The 19,187-nt window shown below is 38.5% G+C and overlaps 2 protein-coding genes across 5 annotated transcripts in view; one reads left to right on the forward strand and one right to left on the reverse strand.

Annotated features, from left to right (window-relative positions):
* invs (inversin) overlaps positions 1–6,384 on the reverse strand; it is a 39,980-nt gene extending 33,596 nt beyond the window's left edge. For 2 of the 4 annotated variants that reach the window (XM_015029878.1, XM_015029887.1), the window contains exons 1-2: positions 6,231–6,384; positions 4,389–4,495 (exon numbers count right to left, since the gene is read on the reverse strand). In XM_015029878.1, coding sequence (XP_014885364.1) covers positions 4,389–4,391 — 3 coding nt within the window. In that variant the 5' untranslated portion in view covers positions 4,392–4,495; positions 6,231–6,384. Of the gene's footprint in view, positions 1–4,388; positions 4,542–6,230 lie in introns of all 4 variants that reach the window. The other 2 variants (XM_015029861.1, XM_015029870.1) reach the window with 2 other exon arrangements.
* Positions 6,385–6,449: 65 nt separating this feature from the next.
* Positions 6,450–19,138, forward strand: erp44 (endoplasmic reticulum protein 44). The gene is made up of 11 exons (XM_015029933.1): positions 6,450–6,632; positions 10,579–10,651; positions 11,668–11,707; positions 11,917–12,032; positions 14,351–14,535; positions 14,636–14,751; positions 14,838–15,012; positions 15,194–15,305; positions 15,405–15,546; positions 18,456–18,558; positions 18,643–19,138. The coding sequence occupies exons 1-11, from the start codon at positions 6,573–6,575 to the stop codon at positions 18,748–18,750; spliced, it is 1,230 nt and encodes a 409-aa protein (XP_014885419.1). The 5' UTR covers positions 6,450–6,572; the 3' UTR covers positions 18,751–19,138.
* Positions 19,139–19,187: the final 49 nt, after the last annotated feature.

The following is a 19,187-nucleotide window of genomic DNA, read 5'->3' on the forward strand; positions in this document are numbered from 1 at the left end:
CTTCTTCTTCTTCTTCTTCTTCTTCACACTCTCCTGCTAACAGGCATTTCCACCTGAGTTGTGGAGTTCTGCATCTCCTCCATAACTATCATGGGCATTTTCGCTGATAAGATGATGAATGTTTTTTTTGACATACATAGATTGTGATCTTGCCACTGCATGTTTTTTCTACCAATGTGCAGACCTTTAGCATAATTTGGAATACTACATATGGCATGTTTTGTGAATTGGTACTCTACAGATAATTAAATTGAATATGAGTTAAGATCTCTGCAGTGCTACCGGAATAAAGTGGGGCTCAATTCAAAAACAAAAAGCCCTTTTATAATTTTTTATTTGCAAAAAAAAAAACAAAAAACGTTGCATCATTATTATTCTTCCACTCTACTTTTTTGACTACTTTGTGTTCGTCAATCTCCTAAAATCCCAATAAGATCCATTGGTGTTTATGGTTGTAGCATGACAAAATGAGGAAAAGTTCAAGAGTTCTGAATAGTTTTGCAACCCACTGTGTTCTGATTCTTCTTTACATTTTCCAAGTGAACCTGAAAGGCTCCAGCTGCTGCAGGAATAAAGCAAATTGATTATGAATAATCTTAAAAGCAAAAAAAAAAAAAAAAAAAATCATAATTTGGCCGAAAAGTGACACAAGAGGGACGAGTCAATATCCGAATCCGTGTGTGGGACATTCATGACCGCCATATGCAGCCAGTTATAGTTTCATGAGAAACCCAGTGCTTTGGAAACACCCACCGCGCGTCCAAATTTGGCTAAAAAGGCTTTTCGAGATGCAGTGTCTGCAGTCAAACAAAGGAGGGTGTAAAAACAACACAAGTTCCCGTTGAGAGGTTTGGAGTGGTCTCATTTAGCTATTCATACGAGTTCCTCGGGGAGCGCTCGGCTTGTTAATAGGAAGACAATAACTCAGAGTAAACCATCGATCAGCGGCTGAGGTCCTGACCAAGTGATTGTGCATCTGTATGAGTATTGACTCATGCTGATGCTGACATTATTTAGTCTTTATTCATATTCTACCTCACATAACCAAAGTGACTTTAACAAAGAATCCAGACGCTTCCCTGAGACCTTTCAGCAACACTACGGGTGTGCGGCACACAAACACGCTGCAGCCTGTACATGCACACAGACCCTAACCAGCATGTCAATAGGTGCTATTGAGACGAGAAGGTAAAGAAACCAGAGTGTACGTTTGTGCAGAGTGTTTTTTTTTTTTTTTCTCATGGCTGTCCATCACTGTGAAGGTGTCTGCTTTTGACAGAAGACAGCTCTGACATGCTGGGTAAAAACAGGGGGGACTACACAACGCTAAGCCCACACACACCCACACGCAGTTTTTTTTTACAGTTTAAAACATACAGATTTACAGTTTATGAGTCATAACAGAGTGTGTTTATGTTCTTAGTCAACGTGGGGCCATTATATCCGCTGTCTAGGCCACCTACATGTCCCTCTGTGTGTTTCAGAATGAGTCTGTATGTTTCAGATAAAAAGATATACGCTGCAGGAAACAAGCCCTGGGTTTTGACTGACAGCTAAAGAGGTAGGAGGAAGGATAATATCAGTCCAGAGGGATGTCCAATCTGCGAAGCCCCATTTCTGGGGGACTCCCCGGTTCCCTGAAGACCAATGAGCCGGCTCCCTCGACTGGTTGGGGGCCGAGCCCCGGGGGCACAGCGGGGCCAATCAGCAGGAGGCGAGAGGGCTGAGTGACATATAGATCTGCTAATTTACATCATTACCAGAATGCATCCTGACAAATGAGCCCCCGGGGCGCGAGCCAATCACCTGGGAGAGTAATGCAATTAGGCGGGACTACAGCTGTCAATCTCACAGCCACAGGGGTCAGTTTGTGATGCCTATGGTTACAACAGGCCTGCCTGCTGTCTGATTATTAACATATAAAACACATATAAACATAAAGCTCCAGTCAGAGGTTTACACACACTCTGCATCAGCATAAACGTGATATTTAATTGGGACTTTTATAGATTTATTTGAACTGTTCTTTATCCAGGACGAAGTAAACAACTTCAGAATTTATTTTTTTTTATTTTATATTATTTTATATGTTTTAAAAAAAATTTTATGTTGAAAAACGTTGAACCGTACCCATAAGCCTGTCGCAATAATCAATTAATCATTCAGTGTTGCTTTGTCTATTGATATTGATCACGTGTCTATCGTGAAATATATTGTTATTGATTTATTGCCCTAGCTGGAAGTGGCCGTGTCATTCACGCTGATGATGAAAGCCTGTAAACTTATGCCACTAATCTGAGCGCATTCAGATTAGACGACCATTTTTGAAGTGTTTGCCTTCAACCAGTTCGAAAAGGATATGCTGTGTTTGACTTAAACAAAGATTACCTTGTGTCGCTCGAGAACAAACACCAGAGTTAAAGCGTGAATATTTGCACACACCTGGGTGTTGTTTGTGACTATTTGCCGTATGGTAAAGCCGATTAAGACGTAGTGCTGTGGACCACAAAGCTTACACTCTGTGCAAAAGAAACTAAAATGACAGAGGAGTGTTTTCCTGCATTTGACTGACATGCTTTAGCATCATCAGATGTGATTATATCACACTGTTGCACTGCGCTGAGTCAGAAGGGTTGTGTCCAGCATGCAGTTCATGGTTTTAGTTAGTGCTAAAACCATGTGTGTCTCCAGCTTGGGTCTAAGAATGGTAGAAGAATGCTACTTTCTTAAGAAACTTCTACCAAAAATGCTCAGATAGAGTCCTTCTCACCTTGTCTGTGCAGTTCAGCCAGACACTCACAAAGTAAGAGAGGTGGTGCGTTTAGTGTCATCGCATTATATCACTAATGAGACGCCTCCAGGAGGGAGGAGAGGGGGAGACAGCAGTGCAGGCAGTAAAATGAAGAAATGAAGAAAAGACTGAAGAGAAGTGGAGAGAACATGAATCGGGGGGTTGGGAGACAGATAGACCAGCTTGGGGACTTTTTCCTCTCTCCTCCTCCATCCTCGTTCGCCCCTACACCTCCAAGTCTAATTGGACTAAAACTGTGATCTAATTAAATGGCCAATTAAAGTGCAGAAAGCAATGTGCCCACTGGCGAATCAGAGGACGAGGACGTAATCAGATGGAAAAACAAACAGAAAAAGAAATCAATGGAAGTGATGAAAAGGGGGGGGGGGGGGACTGAAAAAGAAACAAACAGAATCAAAGTGATGGCGGGTTTGTGCTGCTACTTAAAAATAACTCCTCAGCAAAAAAAAAATCAAGTGCAGAGGTTTGATAGCTGTCAGCAAATATAATGTTTCAAATGTTCTGTTTTATTAAAATGTTCCTTTTTTTCAGCTTAAACTACAAGAGAGCTCCTAAAATGTCTTAATAAGTAACAAATTGGTGCAAAGCTAAACTTCATGTTTGTCATTTATTTTTAACATTTGCTTTTTAGTCTCTGAAACCAAAATTGAATCATAACTTGTCATGTTAATAATGTCTTATATTCGTGAAAATGTGTATGAAAAACACAAACAGAAACAGAACTAACAGCACTGTGAATGGTGCTTCAGTGTTTGTCCACATTTGAATTTGTCTATGCAAAACAGCTGAGGGTCAGTCAGGCTGAGCATCAAACATAACATCGAGTTTCAAGTCTTGCAACAGAAAGCAACCAGTCTGGACTTTGACTGGTCCATTGCATTGTAGCTTTGTCTATATGTCAAGAGTCATTGTCTTGTTTGAAAGGTGAGCTAAGCGTGTTTCAGCACATGAATGTGGTTTGTTCAAAACTCCAAATCCCGTATGAAATACTTCAAAGTTGTTGGTGGCGAGAATGTGACGAAATGTGGAATAGTTAAAATCAAGAAACAGTCACTGAACACTTAATCCAAGGCACTGCACATCAGAATCGGTGTCTTTTATCATGGGCAATTAGAAATTAATCTCAATTTGTATATCTGTTAAAGCACCAAGGAAACTAAGACTAATGTAAGAAATACTTCAAATTTACATTACTTTGTTTTCTAATGCAAAAAAAAATCCCAGAATAGAAATTTTTGACTAATGACTTGAGCAGGTCAGTGGTTTGTTTTCTCCTCCTCGGAGGGAGCTGATTCTTCCTCTCTCCATCTGTGACTATGTCCCACACTGGGAACCCCCCCTATGGACAGCTTTAGCACATCAAATATTAATGCTGGGATTCAATTCAACATCTAATCTCCTTAACAATTAGGGAGATGCAGCACCCACAATTAGCTTTGTTACACGAGGCCTCGACAGTCTTAACTCCTGAGGGGTAATTACAAACTGGAGACCAACATATATACAAACAGTTAGTAGAAAGAAAAGGTTCTGGGATTTGAATGTGCGAAGCTGCTTTAGGGTTTTGGATTCTTACCATGTCTTTGTTGAGGGGGGACACTTTGGAGGATTCTTCCCAGTTCAGATCATCCTCAGTGGGTGTGAAGACACATCCAGGTCCCCTACCTGGTCTGATCCTGGCTCCTGGCAGAGCAAAGAAAGACGCTCACTCATGCTGAGACCGACCCACCTGTCCACACAAATAACTGCCAGTAAAACTCAGCTACTGTGCTGATGACAGACGTAAGGTTGAGAGAGACTGTTAGTTTTTATACTTGATCTTATCAGATGTGCCTTATCGGTATCAGGATATGTAGAGGTTTTAAAATGTTCCAGCTAAACTTGTTCTTGTTCTGTTGCTATAATTTTAAGTATTTGCTGGTTTCTCAAATTTTTTTAAATTATTATTTTTAGCACATTATATAAAAGCTGAAGTATGTTTATTTTTTACATATTTGTTAAAACTGTCACCATGTCGTGACAGTGTTTTGTGAGACAAATAATCTGTGAAAAGATCAATCTCCTCCATGTCCTTCCGAGTTATTATTGTCATCTTAAGAAATGCACCAAAAACAACCAATCAGAGCTAGGAGGTAGGGCTTAGCGCTGTCAATCAACTTCGTGTATTCGCTGCTCAATGTGCTAATGGTGGAGAAACAATTTACCTTTATAGAAAAACTGTTTATCCATCGTCATCAGTGGCTATGCTAACTAGCTTAGCATTCACAACAGTCTCTGCTATCAGGAAGAAGTTGAAGCGTAATAGAGGGAGAGCAGACATGCCAGGGTGATGGACAGCGCTAAGACCTTCCTTCTCTCAGTGATTAGTTGTTACTAGTTTAGCACTGGGACAAGGCAGAGGAGCAAAACTTTTTCACAGACTATCTGATGCCATACTGTCATGGCAGAGTGGCAGTCTCAACATGAGTAAAATTTCATAAAGTTACATACTGTAGCTTTAAGTTATGGCTATGTTATGACCAACATCATCTGCTAACTTGACAGTTGTCCTATAAACAGTCACTGACTTCAGAAGCAGATAGGCCTACTAATTAATATGCTAATATCAGCTTGCTATATCTATAACAAGCAAAACAGCAAAAATATATGAAATTGTGCGCCATAAGGACCTAAAAGTAAAATTACATTTAATGGATATTTCTTATATGTTTTGCTGGAGTCTTTATATCAATATCAATACTTACTATGGGGATAAATACCTACTATAAACTAACTCAAAGCTACAAACATATTATAGATAGCACAACTATAACACTATCAATATGTGTATTATTTCAGTAGCAGTAGGAAAAATGGTAGCTTCTCTACTCAAAATAAAAGCAGTTAGATCATGATGTTTCTGTTTAAAATCTTTGTGTTAATAAATTTAAGTAAATAAGTGGCAGTGGAATCTTAATGTTTTTACTCAAGCTTACCATAGCCAGATAATCTGAAAGTTTGAGTGAGTTTGAAATAACAAAAATTACAAATAAACTTTTTATGCAGTTGGAAGGAATTGGAATAAACCGTTTAGGTTTATTTTGGAATTTTTAGTTTTTTTTTATTTATTTATTTTTCTGTTTTGTCACACCTAATATTTCAGATCATCAAAGTAATGTTAACACAAACATATCCCTGAGTTATGTTTGTGTTTTGAAAACAGTTTTTTAAATGAGGTCATACAAAGGGGGTAAAAGCTGTGTTACACATAGATGTGGGAAGAATAGCAAATCTCCAACTACAATGATGCAACTCTCCTGTGTTTCGCGAAATATATTTTTCGTTCGAATAATATGGTTCCACAGAGTCTAAGATTAAAACCACTCGAAATGTTGATAATGTATCATGCCAGTTTAGTCCTGTTTGTAATCATATTTACCTTCGGAGTCCTTTTTTCTCAGACAAAACTCTTCAGAAAGTTTTCCTCTCAGGCGTCCCGTTGGATCAACGTTGTAAACACTACAACTCCCGTTACAGTGCTACAGCAAAATTCATTCGCCATGTTTTGAGTTCTCTCTGTGGAGCATATCGCTTGTTTAACAACGTACCGAAAACTACATTACCCAAAAAGCCTAGCGATAACCAGGAAGTGCGGCTCGGGTTTCCGTGGTCACCGTGAGTTCTGTTCGCCGTTTGTTTCCTGCTACAGAGAAGAGCGGTGTCGAGACTGACCGGGAAGGCTGAACAACACCACCACCTCCTCCAATAACTACAGCATACAATGAAACTGTTCGCAATATCTCCATCTCTGGATATCCGTTTCGCCGCTGTTATATTGCTGGTAAGCGTCTGTTTTGCAGCCGGGGACAGTACGGTCACTAACAGATGGAGCTAATGTTAGCTAAATTCTGCTCGCTGGTCAACTGTACTCCCATTAAAAACTTGAATTCATGTTAAAATATAAGATGCGTGTTTATTAAAATCTAAAATGTGGTGATAAAGTTTAAATTTTGATCAATTTTGCTGAATGAGCAATAGAATAGTTAGCAGTAGGTGCTACCTACTCTTATCTATTAATTGCAGTGAAGTCATTGCTAATTGCTAGTACGGCTTTGGAAGCTTATTGGTTGCCCTACTGTTTAAACGGGTTAAGCATTTGTTTTTGTTTTACTGTACAAAGTTATTGTCGTACTTTTGCTGTCGCTATATATGTGTCTCTGAATGATGCTCGCCGGTTGGTAAATTCCTCTGTTGTGGCTCATTCTCATTGGCCGACAACCCGGAACTAAAGGGAAGCTTAGTTTGGCAGTGAAATGAAAACTTCTCTCTGAGCTGAAGAGACCTATGGTTTGATGGGTTTAACCACGGCGAATGTGGCAGTTTGTGGGTCTGCAGGTGTCACATGGCATTCTGTGAAGTCAGAAGCGATCAGCAATGAAATTACAATTTTGAAATAAATTATTGTCAATGAGTTATAGCAGTTGAGCAACTTGTGGCTCCTGATAACCTGAATATTAAATTCTATACATAAATGGGGAGATGATTTTATTACCAAGGCATCCAGAATGCAAGTTTTATGAGTTATTTATGCTTTGTACTAGATCTGCAATGAATTTTAAAAATGACACTAATGGGGGTGGGGGGAATCACCATTAGTGCTTTTTATTTATCTGCAAAATGATTAATTTGACTTTGACATAGATTATCCATTATTATGTTTATTGTTTTTGCAAGTTGAATATTCTACTTAGAAGCCTGCGTCTCAAAACCTGAAATATTTTTGTTGTAAATGTTATTAGATCTAAAGTTAAAACATAAAAATAAATTGACTTTGGTTCTTTGGTTTAATTAAAAATCGGGTCTAAATCTGCTCCAAGCAGACTAACACTTTGATTTTAACAAGCTATTATTAGCTGGCTAATTAACCTGCACTCAGCTGATTTACAGACATGCTGCTCTTGGCGTGCCTTTTCTAGTTTTATGAAAGAGTAAGAGGTGGAATATTCAGATGCACAAATAACTTTTTCTTGTAAAACAAGAAAAGTATAGGTGTTTTATTTATTGTTTTTGTTTTCTCGATTAACTGATTATGAGTATGAAGCAGCAGGTGGGGGAGTTACATTAATATTTGCTTTTGACAGCTAAAAAAACCCCGAGCTCACCGACCCGTTTCTCTGACATCCAATTAATAAGACTTTTAAGCTGTAGGAATAATATGACAAAAATTATAGTGGTTTTGAAACTGCAACTTTTTTCAACCTTGGTGTGCTTTCATACCCATCAAGAACCTGTGGGTAGATCATAGAAACTAGATTAGATATTAATTAGTAGCACAGGAGTAATTTAAGTCTTCTTTTTATACATTGACTTATGGAAATGACAGTGGTATTTCCACTTGTTTGTTTATGAATATATTTATGCAGCTCAAATGCTGTAGTGTTCCTCTCACATCCCGGTTAAAGCGGATCTTTAGTAATCTTGGATCGCACCTCATACACTAAGCATATTTTTAAAGTCTTAACATGTCATAGAACTTTTTACTAAAGTGGATATGACAGTGAGCGGCATTATAAACTTGAAATGAACTGAAAATGGGAACTAGGTGGAAAGGAAAAAAAATGTGTAAAAGTGTGATATTGCAACGGTGACACAACTGTGGTGTGTTCTCCTTCTGCACACCTTTGCTCTTTTGACCTTTACCCTCATTATCTCCAAAAGATTTAGAGTTTAGAAATGCAGTCATTCATACATAAATTACTATAATTAACATAGTTTTGTTCCCACCCAATATACAACCTTGACATGACTTATCTTTAATATGTAGTGTAGCATTAGATGCATACTTTGCTACTGCTACAATGCTAAAGTTTTGACCTGCAGTTACTTATGGAAAAGCGGTGAAAACATTTTTGACATGAACGTAAGCACTTTAGTGTGTAGTAGCCATAGAAAGTACATTTCTTGTGTTGACATTGCAGCAGCTGTTAAGGTTAAGCTCTGGAAGTGGCATTCTGTTTATTGTTTTTCCAAGTTGAATATTATAATTACCAGCCTGCATGTCTCAAAACCTGAACTTCTGGTTTAAATATATCAGGGCTTGTTTTAGAGGTAGATAAGAGGCATTGATGTCAAACGGAAGGCAGCTACTATTGAATGTCTCTTTTATTTCCAAACATTGCTTCGCTCAGGAAAGCTAAAAATTCTGCTCACAGCCTCACACTACCTCGTAAAGTAATTTAAAATATTTGTTTGAAAGTTTGCCAATTTTATTACAAATAAAACAAGAAAATCCCAGGTTAATAAGTATAAATAGTCTTTGCTTTGTCAGCCAGTGGTTCTGCTGATGTGTTCAGGAAACCCAGATTATGTTGATGGCAGCCTTCATTCTGTATGGGGCTCTGGTCAGCCCAGTTTGCTAGCCAGTCAGTGACACCATGGTCCCTGATCCAGCTTTTGGTAGCTTTGGCAGTGTGAGCAGGTGCTACATCCTGTTGCAAAATTAAACCACCATCTTGATAAAGCTTGCCAGCAGAAGGAGGCTTGAAGTGCTCTATCATTTCCTGGTACACAGCTGTGGTGTGTGTGGACTTCAGAAAGCTCAGTGGCAGCCCCAGTCATCACTAAATGTGGAAAGTTTATGCATGATGCTCAGAAAGCACCATGCATTCTGAGGTTATTCCTCCTCGTTCTGCGACCTTGACTTCTAAATGAAATGCAAACTTTTCTTGCATTTGTAAAAACTTTAGACTTCTGAGCAGCAGTCCTGTTTTCTCCTTTGCCCAGTAAGACACTTTGTAGCTTTCTGCAGGTTTTGCCTGAGTATCGTGGCCTTGATGTGCAGACTCCAGCTTTAGTCCACTACTTGTGAAGCCCTCCCAAATTCTTGAATTGATTTTCTTGACGATGTATATATTTTTAAAAAGTTGTAGCTATAAAATGACAGTTTTCCAAATGGCATTTGAGTGACTCTTAGGATATGAAATAAAGATTGAACCCTAACCCCTGAATGCCAGGCGTCCTGTTTTCAGGCACAACTCATCACCCAGTGAGCAGTGAAGCATGGTGTTGACCCCATCACACTGTGGGACGTTCTCAGGCAGCAGGAAGCAGGACACTACTTTGAACTGCAACAATTCACAGGGACATCTTTTTGGGATAACCTGCTGCAGAGTACAGTGGACCTCAGACTGGGGTGAAAGTTCACTTTCCAACAGGACAACGCCCACAGCAAGCATTAAAAAGGAGAGGCTTCTGAAGAAGTTTGTAAATGTCATGGAGTGAGCCAGCCAGAGCCCAGACTTTTACCTGATCGATCCTCGCTATAGAAGACTAAAAATGTCTGCATCGACATTTTCCATCCAACCCGATGGAGTTTAAGAGGTCCAGCAAAGAATAATGGTAGAAAATGCTCAAAAATAGGTCCCATAGTTGCAGCATTGCGCTAGGTAGTTCAACAAAGTGTTAATCAAGTACTTGATTAATAGTTGGCAGATCAAATTGAATAAAACTATCTTTTATTGAATTTGTTATGATGGGATATTGTATGTAGAATTTTGAGGGGAAATAATTTTCTGCTGTATTATAACAAAAAGTGAAGCTCTGTGAATGTTTTCCCCGTGCAGTGTGGGTAACAATCTGTTATCAATCCAGAGTCACGAATGCTACAGTTTCTGATTTACTTTGTGGGAGGTTCTGTTTGCTTGAGCCACATAAATGCGTCGTTTTTTTTTTTTCTGCTGTGTGGATGCGCTCAGCTTTAATTGATGATGTTTCTGATTCGTCTGTAGGTGATGGGCCTCTCTACTCCGGGGCAAGCAGAAATCGTCAGTCTGGACTCATCCAACATCGATGATGTCCTGAGTAAGAAATTACAATTGATATATTTAGATGAAACAAGTTTGACATTTTGCTCCATTGTATTTAGATTGCTATCACTTTTGTGTGTATTTCTGAAGTAAATATCTAATTTTGGATGGAAAATTTTGAAACAAACTGTATTTTTTTTATCTAGCTGTAGACAAGGCAGATAAATGCTGGTAAAATATATATATATATATATATATATATATATATATATATATATATATATATATATATATATTCTCACTTCCTACACTGGAATTTAATTTTATCTTCGAGTTTTTTGTAATATCGACTTTTGATCTTGCTCTATTACAATTTTTGGCTCGGTGTATAATAATATATAGAAACCAAGAATTGTCATATTTCTATAAATATATGTTTTTGTTGAAAGAACAAAATACTTGCCTCATTTTAAAGGCTTCGATTTTGAATATACATATTTTTTTAAGGGGACAAGACTACAGTAAAATCTCCTTATTGTGTTATAATTGTTGATCCGGCCAAACCATTAATGTCATAAAATAACTTCCTTTGTTAACACAGCAAAAACATAGTAAAATAACACTACGGTCTCAAATGCTCCAATTAGGGAGCTTTTGAGCAAGACTGCACTAAAGTTTTCTGTTAACAACCAGAGTTAAAAATTTTATAGCCAATTTAGTATAAATTATATTGTTTACAAGTGGTATTTAAATGTGCCATCACGGCCTGTCTGCATGTCCAACCATGAACATTTCTGCAGAAGCGTAAACAAGAATCGGCTAGTCTGAAAAACAGCAATACCGAATGGATGAACTGATCGGAATAAAGTTAGTCTAGGCTTATACGTCATAAATAAATGTTATGTCAGATTTTATTATTCGTGTAATAGTAAGATGATGGTCTCGTTATATTGAGAAAATCACACAAAAATATATCTGTAGTAGGGAAGTTTATTCCCCCTCTTCTGTAATAATAAATATGTATTTATTAACACAAAATCAAATGTATTGATTACGTGGCATTTTTTGCAGATAATGCTGGGGTAGCATTAGTCAACTTTTACGCTGACTGGTAAGTTTTTTTTTCTTCTATGATATTTTTTATCTTTTTGTATTATTTAAGTCACATTTAAATTGAGTTTTTGCAAAGCTGTACACCTCAAGTAGAAAATAGTTCTTCTAGCTTTACCATTTCATTTATTTTAAGACCTTTTTAAAAAAAATTTTAACCTGAAATATGTCCAGTTGTGCAAAGTGGACCCAAATCTAAACTCTCTGCAGGTGTAGATTTAGTCAAATGCTCCATCCGATCTTTGAGGAGGCGTCAAACATCGTGCGGGAGGAGTTCCCTGATACCAAGCAGGTGGTGTTTGCTCGGGTCGACTGCGACCAACATTGTGAGTAATACTTTCCTTACCTGCTATTTTGTGTGTTCTCTAACTTTGTTCAAGATGTTACTAAAAATATAACTTGCAACGTTCCTGTGAGAAGCGCATGACTGGTAGTCGTTAAAGTGAATGCTGCGCCAGCGAAGAGCACGTTTAATGTAAAGGATGGGTTTTGTTAGAACGGAATAGGTAAAATATTTTAAAGTTTGTTAAAATATTTTGAATAATGGTGTTTGCATGTTTTTGAGCTTTCATCTTGACGGCCATGTGTTTTGTCCTAAACTTGCTATAGTTTATTAGAAGTGAAGTCAAGACTTTACAGAGTTTCTGCCAAGTTTTAAAAAGACGTAAACTGAAAAATCTTAAATTTTGGTGTTAAAAAAATGTCCTGAATTTGTCCAGATTTACCAAAACCGGTCTGAAATTACGCTCAGTCTTAAACTTGGTGCTTATTTAATTGTTTTCTTTTTCTCAGGTATTTTTTTTTTAATTCTGTCTTTCTAATTTGTTTTGCTTACAATTGCACAGACAGCATTTATTTGGTATGTTTGTTGTGGTTCAGTCTGAGAGATTTGGGTGTCTTTAGCTGAAATCCCTTTAACTGTCTTTTGGACCTTTGTTTAAGCAAATTAAATCAAAAGATTTTGTTGCAATATACAGTATTATAAATTGGTTATGATTAAGTACTCATTTAAACGTAAGTTATTTAATTTTAATTAAGTTGGTCCTAACGTTTAGTCATAAAGGGCCTAAAAAGTTCTCAGAAAGTCTTGAGAAATCGCTGAAATTTAGCTTGTAGAACTCCATCTGTGAATATCTGTGGATTTAAAGCATAGCTGGTTTTGATATGCGATGAATTGTTTTGAAGAAGCCACTTGTGTTAAGTGTCATTTGTTTTAAAAAGGAAGCGTTTTTCCTTTATTTATGGAAACTATTGTTTCAGTTGCAACAACTCTGTCCTGGTCTAGTTGCTGAAAATGTGTTATGTAAATAAAATTACCTTACCTTTTACCTTGGTTAATAAAATCCTCTTCTGATATGGATACAGGACTATGGTAAATACCCCAACTAAAACTGATATGTTTTACCTTAGGTAATGAAAGGTTTTTATTTTTGTATGAACAGTGGTCTTTATTTGACCGTTCAAAGTAGCCATAACCATCACTAAAAAGTACCAGAGTTTCTAAGTACTACAGTGTTACTGCAGAAAACTTAACATAAAAATCGTTAAAATCACCTTATTTCTTTAAAAATGCAGTTTAGTCGGTAGAAGGGAGTTGAGCTGAGTTGGCAAGTAGGTGTGAAGTGACATCTAGTTATCCGACTGTGAAGGACTCTGATAACTACCACACATGTGAAAAAGTTGCCAACATCCTCAGATGCGATTGCACCTTCTCCGCCTCATTTGGGTGAGAGCTCACCGCCATTTCTACAGCTGCACAGTTTCTCACTGAATGTTTACTTACAGGCACTGCATCTTAACAAAGATGCTCACTGACTGCATGATGTCAGCTACATTAAGACACAAATGAAGACTTTGCAGCTCTACTGTAGAGCCATTTGACTGCTATAACCTAATAAATGTATGTTATTCATTCAGGAAAAAATATTAAAGAATAACTTGAAGCTCAACCTCTTATAATCTTTGCATATTCAAAAAGCATCTTAAGCGTGTAATAAATAAAAAAAATACATCCTTTTTGTCTCAGTTTGGTTGCAAGTTTTAGTTAAAATGGTAAAAAAAAAAACGTATTTGCGTTCGTATTGCTGATCTTACTGTGTTTATTATAGGTTTAATCACTTTATGTTGTTTGAGTATATGCTCAAAAAAATTCAACAAACTTTATGTGGGAAGGGAAAGAGGTGCACGTCTACACTATATTTGATGCACATGTTCACACGGAGATGCCCATCACACCAGAGCTCACACACGTAAGCTGCCAGCTTCAGCCTTTTGAGATAAAGCAAATTAAAGAGAATTATTGATGACCTGCAAACTGTTTGAAGACTAATGACAAAACTGCTGCATCCTGTGAAGACTGGAGGCTTAGAGACGCCCCGCAGAGAGATTGACACCTGCCACACACGCACACACACTCATTCAGTGTGCGCAGCGAGAATATTTACTCCTGGCAGGGGGGCTGCTTTCATGTGGGAGATCAGAGCTGGGAGTTGACTGAGGGCTGGGCTTTCAGACGCTGGTTTAACTGCTGTCTCTGTCACCGCTCTGCTCTTCATCTCCATGTGGTTGTCTTTTTTTCCTGTCTGCATCTCGCTCTTCATCGGTTCATTTGCCTAACTCCTCCTATCCCCCCCCCCGTGTGTAGCCGACATAGCTCAGCGCTACCGCATCACCAAGTATCCGACGCTGAAGTTGTTCCGCAACGGGATGATGATGAAGAGGGAGTACAGGGGTCAGAGGTCGGTTACCGCCATCGCTGACTTTATCCGCCAGCAGCAGGTCGACCCTGTGAAGGAGATACACTCAATGGAGGAGGTCAATACTATAGATGTGAGTGCCAAAAGCATAATGTCTAATTACATGTAAACATTTATGACTGAATTAAATCACACAGGATGATCATTTAACACTTTGCGCTTCAACTCAACAGAGAAGCAAAAGAAACATTATCGGATACTTTGAACAAAAGGACTCTGATAACTACCACACATATGAAAAAGTTGCCAACATCCTCAGAGACGACTGCACCTTCTCCGCTGCGTTTGGGTGAGAGCTCACCGCCATTTCTACAGCTGCACAGTTTCTCACTAAATGTTTACTTACATGTTTGCTCTTGACCTCTGCCCATCCAGGGCCGTGTCGGCGTCCGAGCGCTTCAGCGGAGACAACGTCATCTACAAGCCCGTGGGCGAGGGCGTCCCTGACCTGGTCTACCTCGGCTCCCTCACCAACTTTGACCTGACGTACGCCTGGGCGCAGGACAAGTGTGTGCCTCTAGTTCGGGAGATCACCTTTGAAAACGGGGAGGTTTGTTTACCTCGTTTTTCTGTTGAATATTTTCGAGAAACGATTCATGTTGGCACTTGTTCTGATAAATATCCACGCATGTGTCAGGTTCCATCAGAATATGTCCTGAAAGGGAAATCAGGCGTCCATTTAGTTGTTGATCCATACATACACTGATGCTTTTTGTGTGTGTGATTTCCAGGAGCTGACCGAAGAAGGACTTCCCTTCCTCATCTTGTTCCATCTTAAAGAAGACTCTGAAAGTTTAGAAAAGTTCCAGAATGAAGTAACTCGACAGCTCATCAGTGAGAAAGGTAGGCAGCTTTTAGAAGATGTTACCAATTTAGATTTTAATCAGTCACGACTTCCTGTACACAAAGATGGTGTTTGTGACAAGTTTGCGTCTCCGCCAGGGTCGATAAACTTCCTTCATGCGGACTGCGATAAATTCCGCCACCCTCTGCTCCACATCCAGAAAACTCCGGCTGACTGTCCCGTCATTGCCATAGACTCGTTCAGGCACATGTATGTCTTTCCTGATTTCAAAGACCTCACGTAAGTACTTGAGTCATTTCAAATAATACAAAAGTTTCTTGCATTTCACTCCATCCTGAACTCTTATTCCATAGATCAGCAGATATTATCAAGTCTCTTTATTTTTACGGGAAATTAGAAATCAATTTTTGCAAGATTTTCAGTTTGAGTGCAATTTGCTTTTTATCTTAGTTTTATGTCTTCAATCACAAAAGTTGTTTGTGATTGAGATACAAATAGAAGTTTATACCTTCAACTCTCCTTATGCTTTGAACTCTCTGCAGCTGCACTGGACACTGACCTCAGTTCTGTTCAGAGATCTTTGTCTGGATCATCCAGTCAAACTCAAAAATCCAATATGTCTGCAGCTCAGGCCGAAGCGTAGTGAAAGTTGCAAATGAAAACAATTTATTCACACTTCTGAGAATTTGCATCCTATTAAAGCATTGTACTTACCAACCTCTAGTTAATCCTAACCCTGACAATTGGCAAATTTCACTGCTTTTTAACGCCCTGAACTCGTGTGTGTGTGTGTGTGTGTGTGTGTGTGTGTGTGTGTGTGTGTGTGTGTGTGCGCGCGCGTGATCATAACTCCAACTTCTGAGAAAGCGAGCTGAGTGTGGTTTGCATAAAAAGCTTCAAACGTAATCTCGTGTTTTTAGTTTCTTAAGATATGAGTTTAAAAAGTCTGTTTTACAGCATTTCCTCCCGCTCACATACGGTGTGACATCACTTCTTCTTCTTCTAATATGAATAATCAGTAACCAAATAATATTTTAATTGGATTTCTTAAAAAAAAAAAAAAGTGTATGGACAGGACAGAGCTTTCCAAAAACTGGAGGTTTGAAATCAATCAAAACTTTCTGGTTGGTGCATCTCTAATATAAGTTAATGAAATTTGGCTTAAATGGTACTTGTAATTGTTAAATAAATCTTGTTTTATATGCGATGGGAAACATTCCTTTGAATAGTTCTGACTGATGATGAGTTGTGTGATGTATCATTCACCTGCGCGTGTAATTGTTCATAATGAGATCCGTTCATGATCAAATGAATTTTGTCTAAACACACACACACACACACACACACACACACACACACACACACACACACACACACACACACACACACACACACACACACACAAACTGCTGAACAGCAGATAAATGCCACACCTCCTAAAATCTGTCCTTTATGAATGGGCCAGGACACCGGAGCTAATGTGACATGATTTGGCACGTGCAATAAGTGCTAAACTAATCCAGTCTAATCTAATTTAATCTTATTTATTCTGCTCCCCAACGCACCCCCACAATCAGGCTCTGATCAGATAGACAGTAGCCTGGAGGACTTTACTAGCTCCTTCACAACCTAATTACATCACATCAGCACTGCATGTGATGCACACAGCCTGTAATTACATTAGCACACAGTATGTTATATATACATGTTTGTTTATGTGTGTCCTGATGTGCCACACTGGTGAGTTTGATGTGGCACCAGCACACGACCTCCCATCACTCGGATCAATTCATAAAGCAGATTAGATTTCTTTTCATGCTTCAACGGGACTCGTCGGCTGCTTCGTCTCGTGGCGTCTCTTCTCGCCGGCCAGCTTCATAGCTCCACCGTTGGACATGTGTGGAGAAATAATCTTAAAAATGGAGAAATTGTTTTATTTCCAGACTTTATTCCTTATTTATTCAAGAGTGGACTGATTTTATGAGTCCCCCTCACCACGACTTCATAATTCAATAAGGGCACAAACTATGACTTTTAAATTAAAATCTGTTTATATAAATGTTAGATGCAACACAAAGTGATTGTGTTTCCCAAGCTTCTTGGTTTCCTTGTATTTTTATGGTAAATAGAACCACATCTTCTCATTGACTTGAGCTCTAAGCTACACCGTAGTGGACAAATATCTGATTTTAACTGCTGTACTGAAACTTGACTAAATACAGAAAGTGTTTTCAAACAAAGACTGACCAAGATCCCGTTGAGAAAATATTTATTCAGTTTTCTTCATTCAAGCCCAAAGTAATGAGCAAACTGGATGCCTTTAAGTTAATTAGAAAAAAGTTGCAAAAACCTTTTGAATCTTTGGATTTACAATCAGTTTCCTCTAAGAAAACAAAAAATGGATTACTTTATTTAACTAAAATAGTTCATGCTTAGTTTATTAGTTTATTAGTTTATAAAAAACACTGCAATATTAGTGGTGATTAGTTTTTTAAAAGGATATTTTTTGCCCACAATAATTACTTTTGAGCTGATGATTTTGGCCCACGTGACAAACAATATGATACAACTTACTAAATTGATGTTACATTTAATTACCATTTGAAATCTATGAAGTTTATCCATCTATCCAGTCACCCATCCATCCATTCAAACAATTGCCCCAAGCATTAATCTGACTGATTTGTCTTTGTCCATCCATTCATCCTTCTTTCTCTCCTTTCTCTCTTCCAGCTTTTCTTTTTCTACGTTTCATATTTAAAGTCTGACTGCTACGTAAATATACTGCTCAAAAAAATAAAGGGAACATTTCACTTTAATTTTGTGTGTGGCTCCAAATCCAGGCCTCCATTGGTTAATAAATTTGATTTCCATTGATGATTTTTGTGTGATTTTGTTGTCAGCACATTCAACTTTGTACAGAACAAAGTATTCAATGAGAATATTTCATTCATTCAGATCTAGGAATGTGTTATTTGAGTGTTCCCTTTATTTTTTTGAGCAGTGTATTTGCCATAAATTTAAGATGAAACTTTGCATTTATCCTTTAAAGATGGGACAAAGAGATTTGGAAACAGGATTCAGAGAAATATGAATCTTTGACTTCATACCGATAGTAAACGAGCTCCATTAAGCCATTTTTGTTGAAGGTTTGTTTCACGTTATTTAATTTTTTTCCCCCCCCTCAGTATTCCTGGGAAGCTAAAACAGTTTGTTTTGGATCTTCACTCCGGAAAGCTTCACAGAGAGTTTCACCATGGTCCTGACCCCACAGACAGCACACCTGGACAGGTCGGCCACCGGTCTTATCCACAGGAAGTCCGCTTTTATTATGAAGTGCTGCAGTTTCAGTTCAATCTTGACTATTGTTCTCAGGAGGCGGAGAAAGAGGTGGCCAGCAACCCTCCAGAGAGCTCGTTCCAGAAGCTGGCACCAAGCGAGACCCGCTACACCATCCTCAGACGGGACCGCGACGAGCTGTGACCTAAGCAGCCCTGCAGGGATCCTGAGACTCAATGCCACGCCCCGGGGTCAGGGAGGGGTCAGGGTTGGGACAGGCCAGCGGGACAGAAGAGTAATACCCAACACCCTTACTGGAAAAACGGAGAAGGAGGACGACAAAAAGAAGAAGGAGAGAGCGGCCCATAACATATTGTTGGAGTAGCCTATATTTTCATAACTGTTTGTCATGCAATTTTTATTTTGATTTAGGAGAACGGGGGAATGAAGAAGAAAACGTGTGTGGGCGGGGGTCTGGGGCATTTAGGACATAAAAAGAGAAGTTTACTTTTATTTCTTCGGAGGTTGTAAATATGTTTGTGCTACGTTGGAATCACAATGTTGGTCTAAATTAAATGCAGAGTTTTCTTTATTTTATGTAGTCTCTTTGTCATCACGCCGTTTCTCAGCCCTGAGCGTCA

The sequence above is a fragment of the Poecilia latipinna genome, unplaced genomic scaffold (genome assembly GCF_001443285.1).
Source record: "Poecilia latipinna isolate Pla-1442-1.1 unplaced genomic scaffold, P_latipinna-1.0 Scaffold11, whole genome shotgun sequence".
In the NCBI taxonomy this organism is placed as follows: domain Eukaryota; kingdom Metazoa; phylum Chordata; class Actinopteri; order Cyprinodontiformes; family Poeciliidae; genus Poecilia; species Poecilia latipinna.

Bases quoted from the DNA above. Each gene is read 5' to 3' on its own strand.
- erp44 (XM_015029933.1), top strand. From the start codon at position 6,573: ATGAAACTGTTCGCAATATCTCCATCTCTGGATATCCGTTTCGCCGCT. The intron at 6,633-10,578 runs GTAAGCGTCTGT...ATTCGTCTGTAG, and splicing joins TCGCCGCTGTTATATTGCTG to GTGATGGGCCTCTCTACTCC. The intron at 18,559-18,642 runs GTCGGCCACCGG...TATTGTTCTCAG, and splicing joins CAGACAGCACACCTGGACAG to GAGGCGGAGAAAGAGGTGGC.